We start from the raw sequence: 19,843 nt of genomic DNA, 5'->3' as shown, positions 1-19,843 counted from the left end.
ACATATTAGACAAGTGGTGCAACCTTGTTTAGTTTTTATTGTGCTAAACGGTAATTCTGTGGTTTTGACCAAACTCTCAAGAAATCTCTAGAGCAGGCACAAAACCAAAACACGAACAGAAATGCTTTTGAAAACTGCTGGTAGGAAAGGTATTGCTTAAAGGAGAATATGATTTGCTGACTATGCAGTGCTGACCAGTCCAAATGGGAAGCCAACACCTTCCTCAGAATTAAGTCCTGCCTGACACCTCACAAGAAATCCTGATAACTGGTATGGATGCTTTCAAAAGAACATACAACAGCCTTCCTGAGCTGTCTCGACCCCTTGTCTCGATTGCAAGAAGTGGGATCCGCAACCTTCCTCCGTAGGAACTGACTAGATTAACCATCAGGCACATTGGCTGCTGCTTGTTTTGGTCTGGGAAAGAAGGAGGTAGTCTGGAAAGGAATTACTGCCTTGTATTACAGGCCTTTTTTATGTTAAATATATTAATTTAGATGATTATTAGAGCTATATTAATGAAGACTTGTCGATTTTTAATTGTGTGAATATTTTCTTGAGGCTTCAGTGGTTCTGTTTGATGAGGGAGTAACGTCAGTCAAATGTCCTTCTGGTATCTACTGGCCACAACTGAAACCCCCAATCCAAATATGAAGGTCCTACTCCTTTTGTGGCAAGTATATACAGTGATCAGAGACCACTACATTTTATCCTCTGTCATACTACAAAATTGTTGCAATTTACATTTGCCACATGGACGGACAGTTCTCATAAGCAGGAATGAACCTGTGTCAAACAATGAAATGCGGCAATAATTCTTACTGTTTCTTCTTGTCAACAGTTCACTATCATAAATTTTGTAAAAAATAAATCCAGTAGTAGAGATTTTTTTTCAAAGAAAAACCAAGCCAATAAATACTTAAACTAGAATGAAAGTTTTACTTACTGTTTATGCTTTTGCAAACTTCCTGCTGCTTATTTTTCTACAACCACATGCATGTCTTATTTGTAAATATTGCATTCATCACAAAGAAGGCAGTAATTACTCCTTTATTTAAACTACATTTTGCATCACATCCTTCTGAGCATTACTCTGGAAAGCTCTAATGCCTTCATGGTCTGCAAGAAGAATTCAAAACTTTCAAGAGGTATCCTTAGGGTCAATCAGGTATGTGACTTGCACCATCCCCGTTACAGTCCATTAAAATATTGCTGAGTTGTAAAAGGCTTAACACCTGCCAGTTCCCCTCTGCGATTTCCTTAGCAGAGCTTTAAAGACCAAAACTACCAAATGCCTCTGCAGCCTTGCACACAGACTGCCCTCACCTTTCTGCACACTGCTCTGAAGAGCCGTGTGTCTAGAACAAGGCATGGCCAAACCTGATCCGTTTCCAATTAAAATGTTCTTTGAGCTTGGAGAAAAACTGAGAGCACCGGGAACTCAGGTCTCAGTTCTGTGCTCGTCTGTCCTTTTGTTATTGTGCACAGGCAGCCTCCTGGTTTCCTTGAACATCTGGTGCTCTTTCTACTTCTACTACTAAGCATATTTGGAGCAGAGATAAGGAACTGCAGAATTTTTTAATAGTGGTAAGGCAAAAACTTTTGGGACTAGATTAATTTCCCTTGGGAATTACCAATTATTCTAGTGTCTTATTTCAGACTGAAATGACTTCTGAATTTTAACACTTTCCTCTGAAAACTTTATAACCACCACTGTCTGTTTGTTCTACATACAGATCTGTTGTATCCCTTCTTATTTGTAATACAATCTACCAGCTCCAAACTTCAGCTGAACCACCGTATTACAATTAATCCTTTTAAGGAAAATACAGTCAAAACTAAGAATTTGAAAAGCAGTGCTCCTACAACATCGTTGTTTCTAGAGTTCTATACATCCGTGCTTCAATTACTTTCAACTCTTCTTTAATACTCATCAGCCAAGAATGGAAGGAAAGGCAAACATTTTGCTCTTTGAAAAACCTCCCAAAAGACCTTTAAAAGGAGGATTTGAAATCCCGCTCTCTCCCCCCGAGTCAGACACTCCTACCTTTGTGAGAGCTGCAGTTGATATTAAGGAGTGGTCCAAGGCTGGTTCTGGATCAGGGTAATCCACAGACATCTGGCGACCTGGAGATGTCGGACCGACGTCTGCCAGCGTCACACTAGCACTGCGGGGACCTGCTCCCCTCTCCTGGGCTTTATCCTCATGTGCTTCCTGATGGGTGAATTCTGCTGGTGACCTAGAGGTCCTGCTAACTGACTGCACCGTGCTAAGGACGGTCATCTTTGTCAGCAGAGCTTTGGGCAGGCCATCCATAGAGTCCGTGTGAACCCCAGCAAAACAGTCGGGGAGCCTGATGTCTTCATCAGTGCTGGCAGCATCCTGCAGGCCATGTCGAGATGGATGATGCTGGGGGCTGGCTGTCACCGAGGGGGTTGTGGATAGGACTGACTCAGCCTGGCTGTCTTCATCATCATCTTCATTGTCATTTTCATCTTCATCTGCACCATCGGACTCTTCCACATCGTATCCCGACTGGTCATAGCCAAATCTCTGCTTCTCACCTGCAGAAGTGGGAGTTAGAAGGTAATCAGTGAAGGTCCTGGACTGATTGGGAAAGAGACAGGAGGGAGTGATTAGAAACACCAAAAAAACACATGGCACATGCATTTTTCAGTCACATCCCATTGCATCAAAGAAACAGGGAAGATTTTAATTTTTGTTTCTGTTTTCCAGTGTACATATTTAATTATACAGCTACGTAATTTTTCATCATCTGCTTCCGTGGTTTTTCAATCTTCTGGATTTGGCTGTTTTCTTTTAAGCCATTTATAACCATTTGCTCAAAGTCACCCTTCACTCTCTCGCCTGGGGAGAAGTGAGCAGATTCCTGGTCCATTAAGTTCCCGGTGACGACATACGGAGCTGGTCTGCCAACCTTAGCAGTGGGATATTCTCTAGCTGTTTCTGACTCATAAGTGGGTGTCCTTGTACCTAATATGATTCACTGCTGCAAAGGTTTTTGAAGGATGCAAACAGAAAGACTGGAGGCTGTTAGTCAGGAATCTGTCTCGTTAACAGGCAAAAGAGACCAAAATTAGACCTTACCAGAATTCTTCACTTTGGTAATGTTTTGAAAGGTTTATTAACAAAACACCCAAGATGTCCTAGGAGGCAAGAAAGCTCTCATCCTGTCAAAACTCACCTATGCACGAAACTTTGCTCATATGAAGAAGCCCTCCTGACTTCAAGTCTTAAAGCCAAACTGCTATCTAGCAGCAAATTTCTCTACAAAATACAGCTCGACACAGCTTTTCACCTTCTTTTATATCATAACTTGGAAAGAAAGAATCCTCTTTAGTACATAGACAGAAAATCCCATCTGCTGTATCTGATTCCAAGCCAGACTGTCTGGGATCATATTTTATAAAAGACAAAATGCTTTGAATGCACTAATATTTTACATTTGATTAAAGGTCTGTCGGCTGAGCTGTCCAAAAAAAATATCAGCATAAAAATCATTTGGCTCTGCAAAAGCAATGATGGCTGGTTAGCTAAAATCTCAGAGACTTTGTTCTAGAGAAAATCTGCACAGGAACTTACCATCAAAATGAACGACTCTGAAAAAAATCAGACCCTTAGAAGAATTTGAAGGTACTACCAATACTTTAAGCTGCTACATTACCAAAACCAAAATAAGCATCTTGTACTCCAGGTATAATAAATGGGTTTAATTGAGCTACCTCTCAGTAAGTTACTCACCATTATAAGCCTTTATGGTTTCAAATGAGCAATGCAATTAGGAACGAGACTAATAGCTTCCTTGAAAAAATCTCTCTGTAATGACTTTGCCCCTCTTTGCCTACACAGTAATTTGTACATTAACTAAATATGGAAACTATAGATTTTCTACATTTACTACAGCAGGCATGAAACTGAAATGTTATTAAAAATACCCCAAATCCTCCAGGTCATTGGAACGATGCTAACAAAAATATTTTTTAGATTTTTCAATAGTCTTCATTTACAATTCTCAACTACAGACAAAGCTGTTCAAAAAAGAAAATGTATTTTAGTGGAAAAATTAATTCAGTAAGGTCCATTCCAAAAATATGGCAAGTAGGATTGTTAAAAATATTATTAACAAAACCACATGGAGTTATTCAACATTTTTTTTGTCTAAACTCCTGTCATTTCTCTTCTTCACACAGTGTTTCTTCATCATTAAGATGAAGCAAAGCAAACACATCTAAAATGTTAGAACCTCTACATATGTTTGATTTCTGAATGAAAATAACCTCCCTTAATGCCGCCGTAACAGATCTTGAAGACATCTCCATGTGGTACAGCTAAAAAGGGTCACACATGCATTTCCTGCAACTCTGAATAATGCATGGGGCATTGCAAAGTCTCGGATTTCAGTCTGGACTCCCCCATAACTTTGGTCTCTTTACCAACATCACATAACTATTCTCTGGGAAATCCTACTGCTTCTTTTCTTTTTTCTTCCTCTCTCCACGTGAATCACATTTTCTGTGAAAGCTGATGTCAATCACGAATGACTGTCTCCACTGGCAGGAGAAACTACCTGAAGTGATTAGACTGACTTGTCACACTTGCAAAGCGAGGAAAACACATGCTCAAACAATGCTCTGATTTATAGTAAGAAACTATTATTTTTCAAATCGACATTTAAAAATGCTACAGGATTTACTAGCAAGTTGCTGCTTATGCAGAAATTTTCTGCAGACATCTCTTTCTGCACACATGTCTGCATTAATCAGCTTTCTAGAATAAAACCATGGAAGGGGAAAGGGGAACTGTGTGTGGGACACAGATTCCTCACATGCAGGACTCTGTGGGATATCATTTCCCTCTATTGTTTCCCTGTTTACCTCCACCCTTTGTGCATTTGCCAGCTTGTGTTTAAGTGTGGTTACCTGGAGCCAGAGCCTGCAGTGTAGGCGAGGTGACAGAGCGAATGTGGTTCCCTTTACTCCCACACGGCTTTGAAGCATCAGATGAGAAAAAACCACCATTCCTGACTTGCCTGCTCTGGCAATACACAAAGGAACACTCTGCTCTGGCTTTTATACCTGCGTGCAAGTTTGCTGAAACAAGAAGTGCCCAAGCTTTCAGAATTAAGCATCCCATTGCAGCATCGCTGTAAATCAGTGGAGTTGCAAGAGAACCTGATGCTGGAGTTTTAAGCAGTGGAAGACCCTGGCAGGTCATGGGTCTTCTCTGAAAGAGGCTTCGCGCTAAGGCTGTGGCCACTGCTGGTGGTGAAGGACATGTTTCCAAGCTCAGTTGTGTTCACCAAGTAGTATTGGCCCAGATCTATTCTGGTAACTGTACGCTGCTGTCGTGTCCAGGTTTGAGTCCCGGTGGAGTCCTGTTTTTCCAGGGGTACAAGAAGCTGGGAGGGGACACATTCAGGACAGCTGATCCAAACTGGCCAGATATTCCAAGCCACACGGTGTCATGCTCAGTACATAAACTAGGGAGAAAGCTGGCCAGGGGCTGCTCTTTGGGAACTAACTGAGCATCGGTCAGCAGCTCGCGAGCAACGGCATTGTGTATCACTTGTTTTGTATATTCTTATTATTTTATCATTATTTGCCTTCCATTTCTGTCCTATTACACAGTCTTTATCTCAACATTTTACTTGTTTTCCCAGTTCTCTCCCCCATCTCACTGGGCGGAAGGAATGAGCAAGTGGCTGTACAGTGTTTAGCTACCTGCTGGGTTAAACCATGACAGCTGCCTACTAAAGTTCCCTTGCAGTTTTAATTGGGGAAAAATTAATTCTTCGCTTCCTATCTTAAACTATGCACAATTCTAACCATATGCTTCTGTAGCTCATACTTACATACATATATAAATAAAATATAAATATATATATGTAAAAAAAACCCCTTAGAACTAACTCAGTTTCCAAAGGAACAAAATGACTTCTGTGTTTAACTTTGTATGAGGTTTTAAAGCAGTGTGGGGTATTTCAGAATGAAGGATGTAAATTTAAAAGCCACTAGCATACAAGGAAACTGCTTTTGGCATGAAAGTTCACAGTTTTTTTTTTTAAAAAAGAAAACAGGTAAAAAAGTTTCACACTATTAAGTGAAGGCTTATGAAAGCTACTTCTCTTTCGAAAAATGTATAACTCTCACCACTTTAACAGAAAGACTGTTCAAAACTGCCTCCATTTTTTTTAAAGAGAGTTTTTGGAAGAGTAGGGAATGTCTGCTGCAATCTTTTTAAAAAACCCTTAGAAAGACTTTTCTCCCTGGACTTCACAGGAGAAAGTAGAACTTCTGGCTTGAGACCTGAATTCTGCAAAAATTACAAACAGCTGGAAATAAAAGTATAATAGAAACGTGGACACAACTTTTGACTGGGGATTTTGCTCGCGTGCCAGCTATAATTATGTTTAATAAACCCAAGGTTTTAATCCTATGTATTGAAGCAAGTGTATACAAATCATAGGCAAAAATCAGCTTAGTCCTTCATTTATTTTGTTGTCAGTCCTCAGTTAGATAATCAGCTCTGTATTGTGTTTGTGGTGCTGATGAGCTAGTTGGCTAAGGCTCTGTTATACTGGCATTTTTCCCCAAAGCGGGAAAGGAAAACCTTCAAGTTCTTTAGCACAATAGCATTAGTTGGAAATACCAACATCCTAGTATGTCCATTAGTGAAGTGCCTGGGGCTAAGTCCACACACAGCTTTTTCCACTTGTGATGCTATGAATTAGGTAACTGAAACAGGTCTCCTGATATACTTTAAAGTTCTTTATTTTAGAAATTTTTCCTAGAGAAATCCTTACTCTCCTTGGTTTTAACAATGGTCATCTGATTATCTTATACTGCAAAGGACTAGAAGAAAGGTTATTCAGAGTCTCAACTTACAGCTTTTAATTTTAACTGCAATAATATCACCAATTAGTCCATCACATGACCTGACCTATCAGGCCCTGCTACAGACTTAGCAATTCCTGCACCAAATCCAGTGATGAAGTTCAACGACCTACAACTTAGTCATATTTGGTTATAACTTAATAACATTTAGGTAGATTTTCCCATAAAGAACAAAATGTTCATTTTCATTCTTTCACTGGCAGGAAGACAAGAAACACCTAAAAATTTAAGTCTGGACTGATGAAGTTTTACACATTCCTAAGCAAACAGACAGTCCCGTCGGTAACTACAGGATTGCTATTAGCTCTACTTATGCAGATTAAAGATATAGCTTACATAGTATCTGTTGGTCTGTTTACTATCTATGACGTCTAAATTTAAATTTACTAAATTTATTGGCTTTTAGCATCTGAGTAATGCAAAGCAGTGTTTATTGCCTCAAATTATGGGAGTATCTTCATTTATGGATTAGTATCTACGTCAAAGCATTTAAAAATCAAGTACCTGTTCTATATTACATATACTCCATCAAACTCAAGAAAAAATACATATGTACTATGGCAATAAAAGCAGAAATATTTTTAAATATGTCATTATCATAAACTTGAAAGTAAGGTCTATATGTCATCAATACACTCCCTATTATTTTAAACAATTAAAAGCTTAGACTCGCCTTTCAGACATCGTATTAGCCTTGCAATAGACTGTTCCACAACTATTCAAACAAATTTTAAAACAGGTAAAACAAAGTCCTGTGAAACAACACTAGCACCTACATCCCAACCTGCTGTCTTCCTGTCTAAGTCTGTTCACAGGCTTTACCTGAGTGATTTCAGCCTTGCTTCAGCTGATGTCCACTGCTCATCACCATCAAACAGGACTCACAGTGACATCTGCTGGGTTAAATTCAGACTGGTAATAGCCACTGCTCCTCAGAAATGAGAAAAAAACCCCAAAGCCTAGGGGCTTTTGACTTACATTCCTAAGGTATGGAAAGTAACAAAGTAAAACTAAACAAAAAATTAAGAGTAACCTCTGTTTAAAGAGATTATTTACACCTAAGCCTTTCTGAGTAACCTACATACTGTAAATCAACCCTAGCGCTAGGTAGTCTATTCCCAGGCTGTAGCTACTGTGGGGCTCCAGCATGCTTAATGTACACCTAGCTGACAACCCCCCCCCCCCCCAAACATTTCTTGTAAACTATAAAGAACCAGCCTTCCATACGATTTGCAAAAGGAGGATATTATTGCAAGGATTTTAATTTATTTTCACTCCTTAAATGTAGGAGCAGTAAAAACACAGAGTGAGTCATGATTAAGCTAATGAAGAGCCATGGAAACTCACTTTAAGATCTACTCTAAGTAATGTATAGCTAATTAACTTAGAACTATTGTATCTTTAGAAGGGTTTTTTTGATACTACAGAAAATGAAAGTGTTTTTTTAATATATGTGTGTGTGTGTGTGTATATATATTTAAATACATATCTGAAACTTACAATTAGGTCTTTTCACTGGTAAAGTAATTAATATTTTGGGATAAATTTTTCCCATAGAGACCATTTAAGTAAGTTCTGCCCATCTACTCATTTCATTATTAAATAACGATCTTGTGCAAGTTTACTCAGGTGTACCACACCTTAGCTTACATATGAAATGTTACAGGTTTAAAGTTCATAACTGTTTTAATTTGAAGAAACATAATTATTATGTTTCTAAGGTTGAATAGCAAAATGTTGGGTCAACACGACCAACGAGGATATTCCCAGTTACCGTCTGCCACACTAACCCAGTTGCCGTCTGTCACACTAAACAGCTCACCTCGCCTGACAATTTAATTCAGATATTAACATTCCTTACATTGTAACCCTGTATTGTGGTGACAAGAACATTCCACAGAGCAGAAGATGAAAGATAAATGGATGGGGGAATGGTTTTGAATACAAAAAGCCAGGCCAGAAAGTATTTACTAATACCCAAATGATGACAAGTCCAAATACAAAGAATGCTGTGTTAAAAGCTCTGATCACATATAGTCTCAGACAGCTAGAGAGCATCTTTATTTTTCCCTAGACATTACAGCACAACAAATTTTCAGCTTCTCAGATTACTGATAAAACAGGCGCTCTGTGTGTGTGTGTGTGTGCGCGCCTGCAGTCAGGATTGTACACTATTTTGCACTCTTTATTCAATCTTCATGCACTATTAATCTGTACTGCTATCAGCTCAAAGCTGACTTCTATGAATCTAAAAACTTACATATTCAAGTAATTGTGATGGCCTATGCTTTGAAAAAAACACCTACATAAGAATAGAACCCGGAAATTCCTTAGTAAATAAAAGGTTGGTGGCTTTGTTAAATTTCTGGCTAATTCTCTAATTCTAAGCCTGGTGGAAGACATACAGCTTAGTTATTTCAAGCAAAGATGCAGATGTTTTCCCTGCTGTAAGAATAATCAGTATTCCAAATGTTTGGATAAGCAATTAGTTAAGAGACAGAGAGATATTCTATGGGCCAGGAAACAGGCCAATCTCATACAGCCTACAGGAAGAAGAATTTTTTTTTCTGAGGTCATAATTATTTCTTATCAGATTTTCCACACTTTCCTCTACAGCATCTCACATTGCCTTCCAACCGAGGAAAGCAATGGGACGGGGCAGACCACTCCTTAAGAGAGAGATCATTTTTAACAACCACAGAACTACTCAACTACAAAACGTGCATGCTTAAAGACATCATTTTTTCAAGCACCAAAAGGGTATGCAACGAGATCTGCCGGCAACACACGTCAGAAGGAGGAGGGGTGCAAGGGCCAAAGGTGTAACGCCACCAGTGCAGCTCAATACCCAAGGCCCATCATGTTCTCCTTTGTGGGTGACACACTGCTGGCAGGGCTGTCCCTAGGGCCCAGACCTGGCACGGGGGGTGCTGGCTCCAGCGTGAGTTCTGCTGCCCTGCGCTGGAGAAACGGCAGCCACAGAGGTGGTCCAAGCTACTTTGCTAACTGAGACTGACTAGATACCTCAAAAAAATAAATATATTCCATCATATTCAAACCTATTAAAAAAATTAGCATGCACAGGATTTCGTAGAGGGCAACAGAACCACCTACGTTTAAAAAAGCACATATGCAAATATATCACACTCCTTTCCCCTCCTGACTCTGCCCTAAAATTGGGCCAACAAGCAATTTTCTGAATTATGAGAAATACCTTCATGTGTGGCTAGGCGAGCTGACAGATGAAATCACATTTTTAAAGTGTACAGTTACTCACTGAATTTACATGGGTAATTGTAAGTGCCCCGTGTTACACAGCAACTGGAGAGGCTGGACTGGTTTGGCTGCAGTAAACGTGTGTTTATCACCAGTTTAATTTCCCTGCCTCTTGGACAGGACTTTTGTGCTGAGCTTTCTGCTGCACAGCTGGTTTTGCTATGGGTACCTGAGCCAGATCATTTAGAGAAGCTAGGGATTTTACCACCAAGTTGATTTTTGGTTTGGGGTTCTTGAAGAAAAATGTGTTACCTGCTCTATTATTTTTTTTTTTTTTGGAGTGGGCGGACATGGGACGACAGAGGGTGTTACAATTAAATTTCTGGAAGAATTTCAAGGATTATGTAGCAAATTCTGTTGAATGTCTTGTCTTTTTTTTTTTTTCCCCAAAATAGAATATTTAATTTATTAAGTAATTACTGTGCTGAAGCAAAGAATGTATTTCAGGGAATATATAATATATTTATACTGGACACACCTGTACATGATATGGAAAGAGAATCCTTCTCAGCTGAATGGTCATAGAGCCAAAGGAAAGCAATCTTTCAACAAATGTTTGAAATGCCTTACTTCTACTGTGTGTAACTGAAACAACTGAAACATTTCCCATTACATTATAACCACAAATGCAATTTTTAATTTATGCAATTGGGAATACTGATTTACCAATCAATAAAATGTTTTCAGTTCCTAGTTAATGGAAATATCTGTTCAGTTGTACTTTATAAAACTAAATAAAATGCCAAATGCTACAGAACAGTACTTTAAAAAGTGACAATTTTTCTGTCATGTGAAGGCTGAAAATGTTAATGAAAACTGTCCCTCTGTGAGAAAAGGACAGTAATTTGTACTGCTGCTTATCTTCTGTGTTATTTATTTGGTACATCAAATTGCAAAGAGGGACATGTTTTTAGCTTACTAAAAAGGAATATACCGAAGAATGCCAAAAAAGGGAAAATGCAGGTTTCTTTGTACCTAGTGCACTACTGAATCATACCAGCTGAGTCATATTCCCAGCATTATTTAGAATTAGATTCAATCTGATTCGCTTATTCTGCTAGCGGTTGTCATAGGGGAGCAAGTGCATTCATCTTTCTTGCCCTTTACTGTTTAAATAAAGATCCCCACTGCTTTCTTTTCTCAAAACCTCATCCGCAATCTAATAAACTATTCCACTGAAAGAAGAAAAATACGAGGCAAGGCAACACAACTCATCTCCCTGCTGAGAAATGGGAGGACAGAGAAAATGCTCCTGCTGCACTGAGACACGCCAAGATCCAGAACAGTCCTAACGCACAATCCTGTTCTCCATCTCACTGTGTCTGATGGAGCTACATCTTTCTTACCACGCTGAGCAAAACCCACATGAGCCTGCTTTGGCCCTCTTTGTCCTCAATCCCATCTCCTCTTCAGCACAGCCGCCTTGGGATGTGGGAAGTGCAGAATTCCATTTATTAGCAAATACATTCATTTTGATAACACTGTCATCACTAATGGAGAAGTAGAACAGGTCAAGATGAATAATGTTCGTAATTTCTAAGTGATCTCTGTCTGCTGATCTATGGCCAATTATTTGTGAAGGAGGACAGAACTCTACACTGGAAGATGATTAGCCTCCTTGCAAAGCACTCAGCTTTGACTACCTTTTTTTCTAGGCAAACAGCTGCTTTTCTGGTATTTTCAGTCTTGTCATATTTATCTGTGAAACTGATAAAGTTAAACTGCATAACATTTTGTGAAAAATTCAGCAGCAATTTATCTTTAGCATATGCTTGTCATTTCTTTTGGCGAAAGTTTCTCCAGTTTTTTTGCTCCCTTGGACTAGCTTCTAAGATTTTTCTCTATATAACTTTTCTCTGTACAAAGATTTAAAAGCTTTGGAAAAGAAAGGGTAGGAAAGCAGGATGATAATAATACAAAAAATGCAGTAAAGAAAGATTTTTATTTCTTACCAAATTCTTCTTCTCCATCCTGGTCATCTATTAAACCTACTGAGACTCCCAAATCCATGCATTTCTTGCTATGTGCCTTTGACTTCATATGTTTTGTTAAATTTCCTTAAGAAAAAAACACAGAAGAAATTAACTGCTCTGTGACTACAGAAATGTATACAAATACATGCTTAACATGTCTATATCTTATTCACCTATGTTTATAACCACCTGTATAATTTGATTTCACACTTCATAGAACCTTGCCCCTCAATGCAAGCTGTCAAGGGCTGTGGCAGGTTCACCACCCTGAATGCTACTAGCTCTCTGGCTACATTTCATGAAGTCCTTTATTGAAATAAAATAGAATAGGGTGGAAATCCTAGATGATGATGTATTTTGCATTGGTGTAAAAGACCCCTCACATATGGCAAAGTATAAAAAAGGCTGATTCAGCCTTCAAAGTCACGTTGACTGAGAACCATTGCATGAAACTAGAGTTCATATCTTGCAGTTCTTTCAGTATTTGATGGATTCTATATTTAGTGTAATCATGTTCACTGCCGACCTAAACAAATGGATTAATTTTATTCAAAATCAGAGTAGGAACGTATTTGGTCTGAATTTCAGAAGTGAATGCGTAACTGCTGAGAGGCCCCACAGGCTGCTCTCCCCTTCTCCTTTGAAAAGAAAATATGGCAAATATCATCAACAAAAGGTTAAGAGTAGATCAGAGATTTGTAAATGATGATATCTCTAAAATGTATGATACTTAAACTTCCTATTGTATCTCAAAACACTGCTTCTTTGAGGTATTTCAGTGGGAGAAATTACAGTGGGTAGAATCGTGGCTCTTCTGTGGTTACGGAATGCTTTATCCCTGCTTTGAAATGAAGGTAGTAATTCACCCCAGATTTTGAAGTAATTGTTATGAAGCTGTATGACTAGATGGACTCACAAATGGCCAATTTCCCAGCTTTACAGGCTGCATGAAGTCCTGAAGGCTGGTTTACCCAAAACCCAGCAGCCAACTGCATGACTGACTGCCAGCAGTAATGGCACCCGCCAGGCACAGCAACTGCAGAAGAGGAAGCGAGTAAAAGTATCTGCTACAGCTGAAACAGGGAGAATTTCAAATGGGCCGAACTTAATTTCTTGAATTCGGCCAGCACACCTACTCTGCAGAAACCATAATCAGAATTTACTGGGTTCACACTCCGGCATTTCATCTTGAAAGTGACATGATGACCCAGCCTGTCAGGATGCAGCCACAGGTTTTAACACACCTAAAGACTATCCATCCCACTTTCTGCAGCACTGGCTTATCTCTTGGAAGTTTTCCACCCAGCTGCTGGGTACTCTTGAACCCACTAAAATTACAGATGTTTCTGAGGTTACAGCTGGGGGGGATTATTGCTAAATGACATTCAAAGCCAAGAAAAAATTTACTGCTTAGAGTATTTTTGCTGGAAGTATTTTGGCTGTGAACTTCTCCTGTCTGTTTCACTTACTTTGCGTCCTGGATCTACCACTGCTTAATATACTGCTTGCTTAAACAAGGATGCATTTAAGTATCTGGTGTAAACAGGCTTTAAAAAGTTGAGGTCTATCTTTGGGTCTTTGAAGGTCAAGTGGAAAGTGAACCTCGTCTTTCAAGGCCATAAAAAACATTTTAATATAGTGATTTAATAAAGGCCAATTTCCTTCCCTGAGCACCCAGTTGAGTGCCAACAGGAATACATATATGTCAATGTCATACCTCCAAAAGGTCACTGCTAGGGACTTAACATTCCGTGTCCCCATCCCTACTAGGATGAGCAGCTAAGCAGCTCACTTAGCTTCACCTAACTTTCATTATATTGCCGTAGGATTCCCCTCATCCCACTCTAGTTTCTCACACACTGTGGCATTTCATACCCTTCATTCATATAAAGGTGTGATTATCTGAATAAACATAGACTAAAGAAAAGAAGGCAATCAGAAACTACAAATATTTGAAGCATTAAGACAACAAAGCTCCACAGAGAGGCAACTTCTTTAGCTTATGAACTGCCAAATGTAAGAAGAAAAGAATTATACTTTACAACAGAAAGAAAAAAAAAGGGGGAAAACATGCATGGAAAAGTACCCCTACCTTTAGTTTTAAAGGAGAAGTTGCAGTAATTGCAGTGGTAAGGACGGACATCTGTATGTGTGCGAATATGCTTCTTCAGCATGCTGGGTTTCTTGCAACGTATTCCACATTCTTCACAGATGTACTTCCCCCTCCCTCTTCCCCGCACATACACATAGTCTTCATTTGACTTGTACCTAGTAACAGTACCGTAAGGCAATCAGTTGTTATGGGAAAATGATTCTAGTTAGAAACTCTTCTACCAGAATTTTAAAAATAATATAATAGATGACAATGACTGACTGACAAAGCCAACATGCTCTTTTCCTGCTCGACCTCTGCATTTATTCATTAAACTCGTATCTAGATTTTTCACTAGGTAATCACGGACCTGTTTAGGAATAACAGCATATCTTTTTTAATAGAGGTACCATTTGATACTATGCATTTAAAGATTTCAATTTGCAACACAGGAACACACTTTTTTAAACTGTCAGTTCTTGGAAGCAGGTTTGGGCACCATGAGGAAGCTTTAAAAGAGCATTTTTGAGGCTCTGTGTTGGATGCAGAAAAGGAACAACGTTAGTTAGGACAATGGGAAAGTCTTTAAAATTCCCCATCAATGTGCTCTGGACTCAGCCTAATGCGACTGCCTCTAGGTGGAAAAAGTCATTCAGATTTGATTACACCCTTCATATCTCCACTCAAGGACACCAAAGGTTGTGTTTAGCTTTCATGACCTCGTCCCTGGAATGTTTGGATCTGAGCAGAGACACGTACCAATGTTTCACCTGGGCAGCTGGTAATGGCTTAACTCCTAGCCTAGACTGGATTCAAACTGGGAACCAATAAATGGAAAGCCCTAGAGCCCACTACCAATTACGAGAACAATAAAATATGCACCATTTTTGCTCAAAATTTTTAGAAGTGTCACCAGCACTCTTCTGCTATGAAATCTTTTTATAACATGCTGTAAATAGCACAACACTGTGGCTAAAGCAACTGTTATTCACATCAGGCAACCCATCTGAAGTATCACAGCACACGGACAAGGGCTCTCAGTATTTCCATAGGACTTTGCAAATCAGGAGTTCTCCAGCCCGTGTATGCCACCGCACGCTGTCAGACACTGTACCGCACTCTGCTGCTCAGCCCCCAGGCTATATCCTCTCTGGCTACAGTTACACAACCCTCCTGCAAAATAGGCATTATTTATCACGTAAGAAAAATATAGGAAAAGAATTTGCATTGGCTGTATCTAGCTGCCTTTACGGCTGATTAATGTTTGCCCTTTGGGAAAAAAAGCAAAAAGGAAAAAAAAAAGAACTGCACTGCTTACTGCTCCTTATTTCATTACCCCTCCTCTTAACTCTCATGGCTCCACGCTTCTGATGACTTTCCATTTTTCTTGGAAACATAAACCAACATCCACAGACCACAATATGGGAACTGTTGTTTCAAATAAATCAAATAGGAAGCAACATCTCTTCAAAGTCTAGAATCAAGGAAAAAATATCTTCCCAATAAAATTTAGTATACAAAGTACAATACTTGCCCTCCATCAAATATTTTAACTCTTCTTGGTTCAGTTTTGATAAAGGAGTTTTCTTTATCGTGCTCAGTGCTTGATTCAGAGTTTTCCTTATTGCTGAATTCAGTTGCAGTCAATTTTTTTCTATTTAATGCTCGCTGAAAGAAAATGGGATACGCATATCATTAAAATTAAAGTCTTTCATATGCCATTCAAACCTGTAAGTTACGGTGAACAAAAGCATCATAAAAGCCACAATTATAATAACTGATTTTAAAAAAATGTTAAGGTACATGAAACAAAAAATATCTTTCACTAAACTTCTTCTTTACCATCCATTGACAATTTGTGGAGTAGTTAACCTAAATGAAGATTATGGCAGAGTAGGAAACCAGGAATGCTTTCAAACTGCAGTAGGAGATGCATCTTTCCTCTTCTGGGAAGGTGAAGGTGACATTTTTTAGCTCACAGATAGCCTTCTACGGAGAAAAGATGCTTACAACCAAACCCAAGTGCTTCCTGAACGGCCACAGCTTTGCTCCTCTGCCCTGGATGCAGCAGCCGGACCACTCAGCTGGGACTCTGCAGCTGCACGATACACTGCCCCCCGCAATTTGACAAAAAGGGGCAAACTTTAGTGCACAAGCAGTTATCCGTGCCTTCTCCCCACTGCTCCAGCCCTGATGTTTCAGTAGCACATCCTTGGCTCTACCTGCCTGGGAAGAGGTGACCTGTCTCAGGTCCCACCTGCTGACCCACCACCCAGCAGCGCCTCGTGGCTGGCAGGAGCTGCTTTGCCATGGCACAGCAAAGAGGAGAAAAGTGGGAAGGAGGGGTGTACCAATGGATGATACTGACAGGTACCATTTCTGATTGTTAGTATTTTTCAAAAAATATACCTGGTTTGGTGTGGAAATTGACCGTTCCCAATTTAGTGAGGTTATTAACAGGGGCTTCAGAACCCTTCCAAAGCAGGACTCCACACCTCACTCCCATTGCCAGACCAAATTACAAGTCAAAGCATACCAGTTGTCTAGCAGAACAAAAATAAGTTTCTCCATTTCCCCTGATACATTAATTAAGGAACTTTTTTTTTTTTAAAAAAAAAGGAGGATGAGTTCCCCCAACATTTGCCAATTAAAATCTAGCCCTTCCAAGTCTAGGATATTTATAAAATGGGCAACAATGAAGGAATGATCCAATTAGCCGGCAATTATTACTGCTGTATTTATAAACTGTTCTACCCACATAGCTGGCACATTTACCACATTTGCTCATATTGATAAGTGAATAAAATGATGAGGGGAAAAAAAAAAAAAGCCTGGCCTTATGTTTTCTACTCATTATAAAATTTAATGCTGTAAAGCTTGCGAATTCTTGGCAAGAGGAATGACTTCACTGGCTGACTTAAAATGACTAATGAATTACACTGGTCGTTACATATATTGAAGGGTGACATCATTCTGGCACCTAGTCCTCGCCCATGGTCCTCCATGCAGTCTCAGCCACCGCCTTTACTTCCCACCTGATGAGGAATGTGGCTGATGAGAAATTAACACAGATCAGAGGAAAAGCGTCTCCGTATTCAATCCAAAGCCCTAAAATCCGCACAGGTTGCAAGTACTACTCCAATCCGTACGCCTTCATGCAGCCCTCTGATTGATTTGGGCTGGGTTTTCAAATATCTGAGCAGTTCTACCAAAGCACACATGACAACTCTGCCTGTGTGTAGGAAGAAAGAAATTTCACCCTGCATGTTTTAACAGCATTCATACAAGGTGAAAGGAGATGATGTTCTGGAAGAGAAGTATCAGAAGTGGAGCCTACTCCAGTAACTGCAGCTCAGCGATGTTTTAGTTTCTATACGCGACATGGCAAATGAATCGCTTTTATTTCCACTGCAAACAAAGAGTAACAAGGTGACATTTGTAATTTTACAAGAAAAGAGTAGTGGAAAACACAGAGTACATACAATAAACACAATACCACATAAATATCCCCAGCAGCTGGAATAATGCAACTTTCAAGTGCCTGATCTTTCAATTCTAAATACTAAGTATTCTTTCCAGATTTAATTTTCAGGAATGAAGAGACAAAGGAAAAAAGGAAGATTCCAAAAGCATTTGGCCCATGATGTTATCCAAACTATGGTGAAACAATGTTGTAATAAATTGTATATTCACAAAAGCATCTAGTGTGCAAAACCTAACACAAGGCCAAATACCACTGGATTCTGCCCTCAACTCCTTCTTTTTTATTAATGCGTGTTTATATACAGACGTAAGATAACCTAACACAGGTGTTCAAATTACTATTTACCTCCCACTGACATACTTTCATTTACTGGTTAGATGCTATTTTAGCACTTGTTTCAGTGTCTTAAACACACAAAATGCTGCTTATCACAGAGGTGCTCTAATAGAAACACTGAGTTTCTGTCACAAATCTACAGATACACTCGATGACAACGAACAAAGCAGTCTTCTTAGCTTTTATGAAAAATTCCAAATTGACGCTGAAAAGGGACTTGGGTCCTTTTTAACTTCTAAAGAGCAGCCAGTCTCTAAGGAGCACGGGTTTCTTGTGTGGAAATCCTTTAATGTATCTCACCTAACATCCCCCCGAACACCACACCTACTGGTGGAAAGGGTAGAAAAACGGCAGCACTGCGAAATGTTCCTCTCCACGGTTGCTTACGCCTTCCGTTTCTAACAGTCTCCTCTCCCTCTTCTCCCATAGAGACAAGGACCATGATTCATTTCTACTTTACTCATTTTGCTCCAATTTAGCTCCACTGTCTTCAATTACTGGTATAAAACTGGAAAAAAACTGCTCTTGGGGCTGCCCAGAGACCAGAGTTCAATAGATACTTCTGCTACTTTAGGACATCCCTTGGAAAAAAAAAAACATCTTCGCAGCCTGAATCATCAAAGTTATAAATTTCAGATTAGAATATTCATTAAAATTTTTTCCCATTGGCACACAGCCACTTGAGGAAAATGGGTTTAATATCTTTAAACTTTTACTAACTTACACATAAAAATCTTCTGCATTTAACTACTTTCCAGTGGTGAGCTGGACTGTTGTGGCACATCATCCAAGACAGGAAAGCTTTCCAGTCAGGAGAAACTTTCCATTCCTCAGCCTATTCTTGCCCAAAAATCTTCACCCTGGGATACTGCACACATCACTGACTAACTTCAGAGAGGGGAGCCAAGAGCAATGTGGGGGGCTCAAGAACAGGCTCCTGATACACCACCAATGACTTCGCATGAGGAAAACTGGTGAAAAATAATAATAAATAGAATGGTAAAATAAAAATAGCAGGTAGAATAAGCCTTTCCTATGCAAGTGAACCTCCTGTTACATTTTAACGTGCTGTACTCATTCCAGGAGCTTCTTGCAGGGTAACATTTTGTGGTTTGTTCTCTGGATCACTGGAACGTGGCAACTTCACCTATTGCCTCTGAGCAGCGAATTGTGAAGAGCAAACAAAGTCCCTGGGTTCCTTATTGTGTGTATTTAGTTTACATGTCTCTTCATTTCCCCCGGTATCTATTGTTGAAAGAATTGCCTGTTTTGTGACGGTGATTATCAGCGGTTATGCAGCAGTGAGAGATCTCTGTAAACATGACTCAGTTCTGGGGGCAACCCCAGGAACAGTTCAGCAAGTCGCTTTCTCTGGGTGAGAAGATCAGCAGTTAAAGCCCCACGAGCAGAACACACCAAATCACTCTGGAAAGGGCTACAACTGTGAGAGGAGGTGAGGCGTAACAGCGCTGCATTTTTATTTTCTTTAGACATTGGATTATAGTAGCATTTAAAGCTCACCATCAGGTCAGGGTTAAAATGTGCAAACCACCTGAGCAAACACAGCCCCCAGAGACTCACAATCTAAACTGTGGTTCCTGAAGGAACTCGGGACCCTGCCAAGCACTTAAGCAGGAAATTGATCTTTTTTCTTTTTCTTTCTTTTTTTTTTTTTTTTTTTTTGAGAATTATTTGCTAATCTGTTTGTTGGCTTAATTTCCAAAATTAATTTCCAAAAGGATATCCATGGTTTTCCATCCTCAGGCT

At 39.5% G+C, this 19,843-nt stretch overlaps 1 protein-coding gene across 5 annotated transcripts in view; it reads right to left on the bottom strand.

Annotated features, from left to right (window-relative positions):
- Window positions 1–19,843, bottom strand: part of HIVEP1 (HIVEP zinc finger 1) — a 123,254-nt gene that overhangs the window by 2,511 nt on the left and 100,900 nt on the right. For all 5 annotated transcript variants that reach the window (XM_055798661.1, XM_027789070.2, XM_055798662.1 and 2 more), the window contains 4 exons: window positions 15,791–15,924; window positions 14,257–14,432; window positions 12,144–12,248; window positions 2,048–2,565 (listed from right to left, as the gene is read on the bottom strand). In XM_055798661.1, coding sequence (XP_055654636.1) covers window positions 2,048–2,565; window positions 12,144–12,248; window positions 14,257–14,432; window positions 15,791–15,924 — 933 coding nt within the window. The remainder of the gene's footprint in view (window positions 1–2,047; window positions 2,566–12,143; window positions 12,249–14,256; window positions 14,433–15,790; window positions 15,925–19,843) is intronic.

This window comes from Falco peregrinus, chromosome 3 (assembly GCF_023634155.1).
Source record: "Falco peregrinus isolate bFalPer1 chromosome 3, bFalPer1.pri, whole genome shotgun sequence".
Classification (NCBI taxonomy): Eukaryota; Metazoa; Chordata; class Aves; order Falconiformes; family Falconidae; genus Falco; species Falco peregrinus.
Note: the sequence above shows the minus strand (reverse complement) of the source record. Positions and strands in the feature narration are given on the sequence as shown.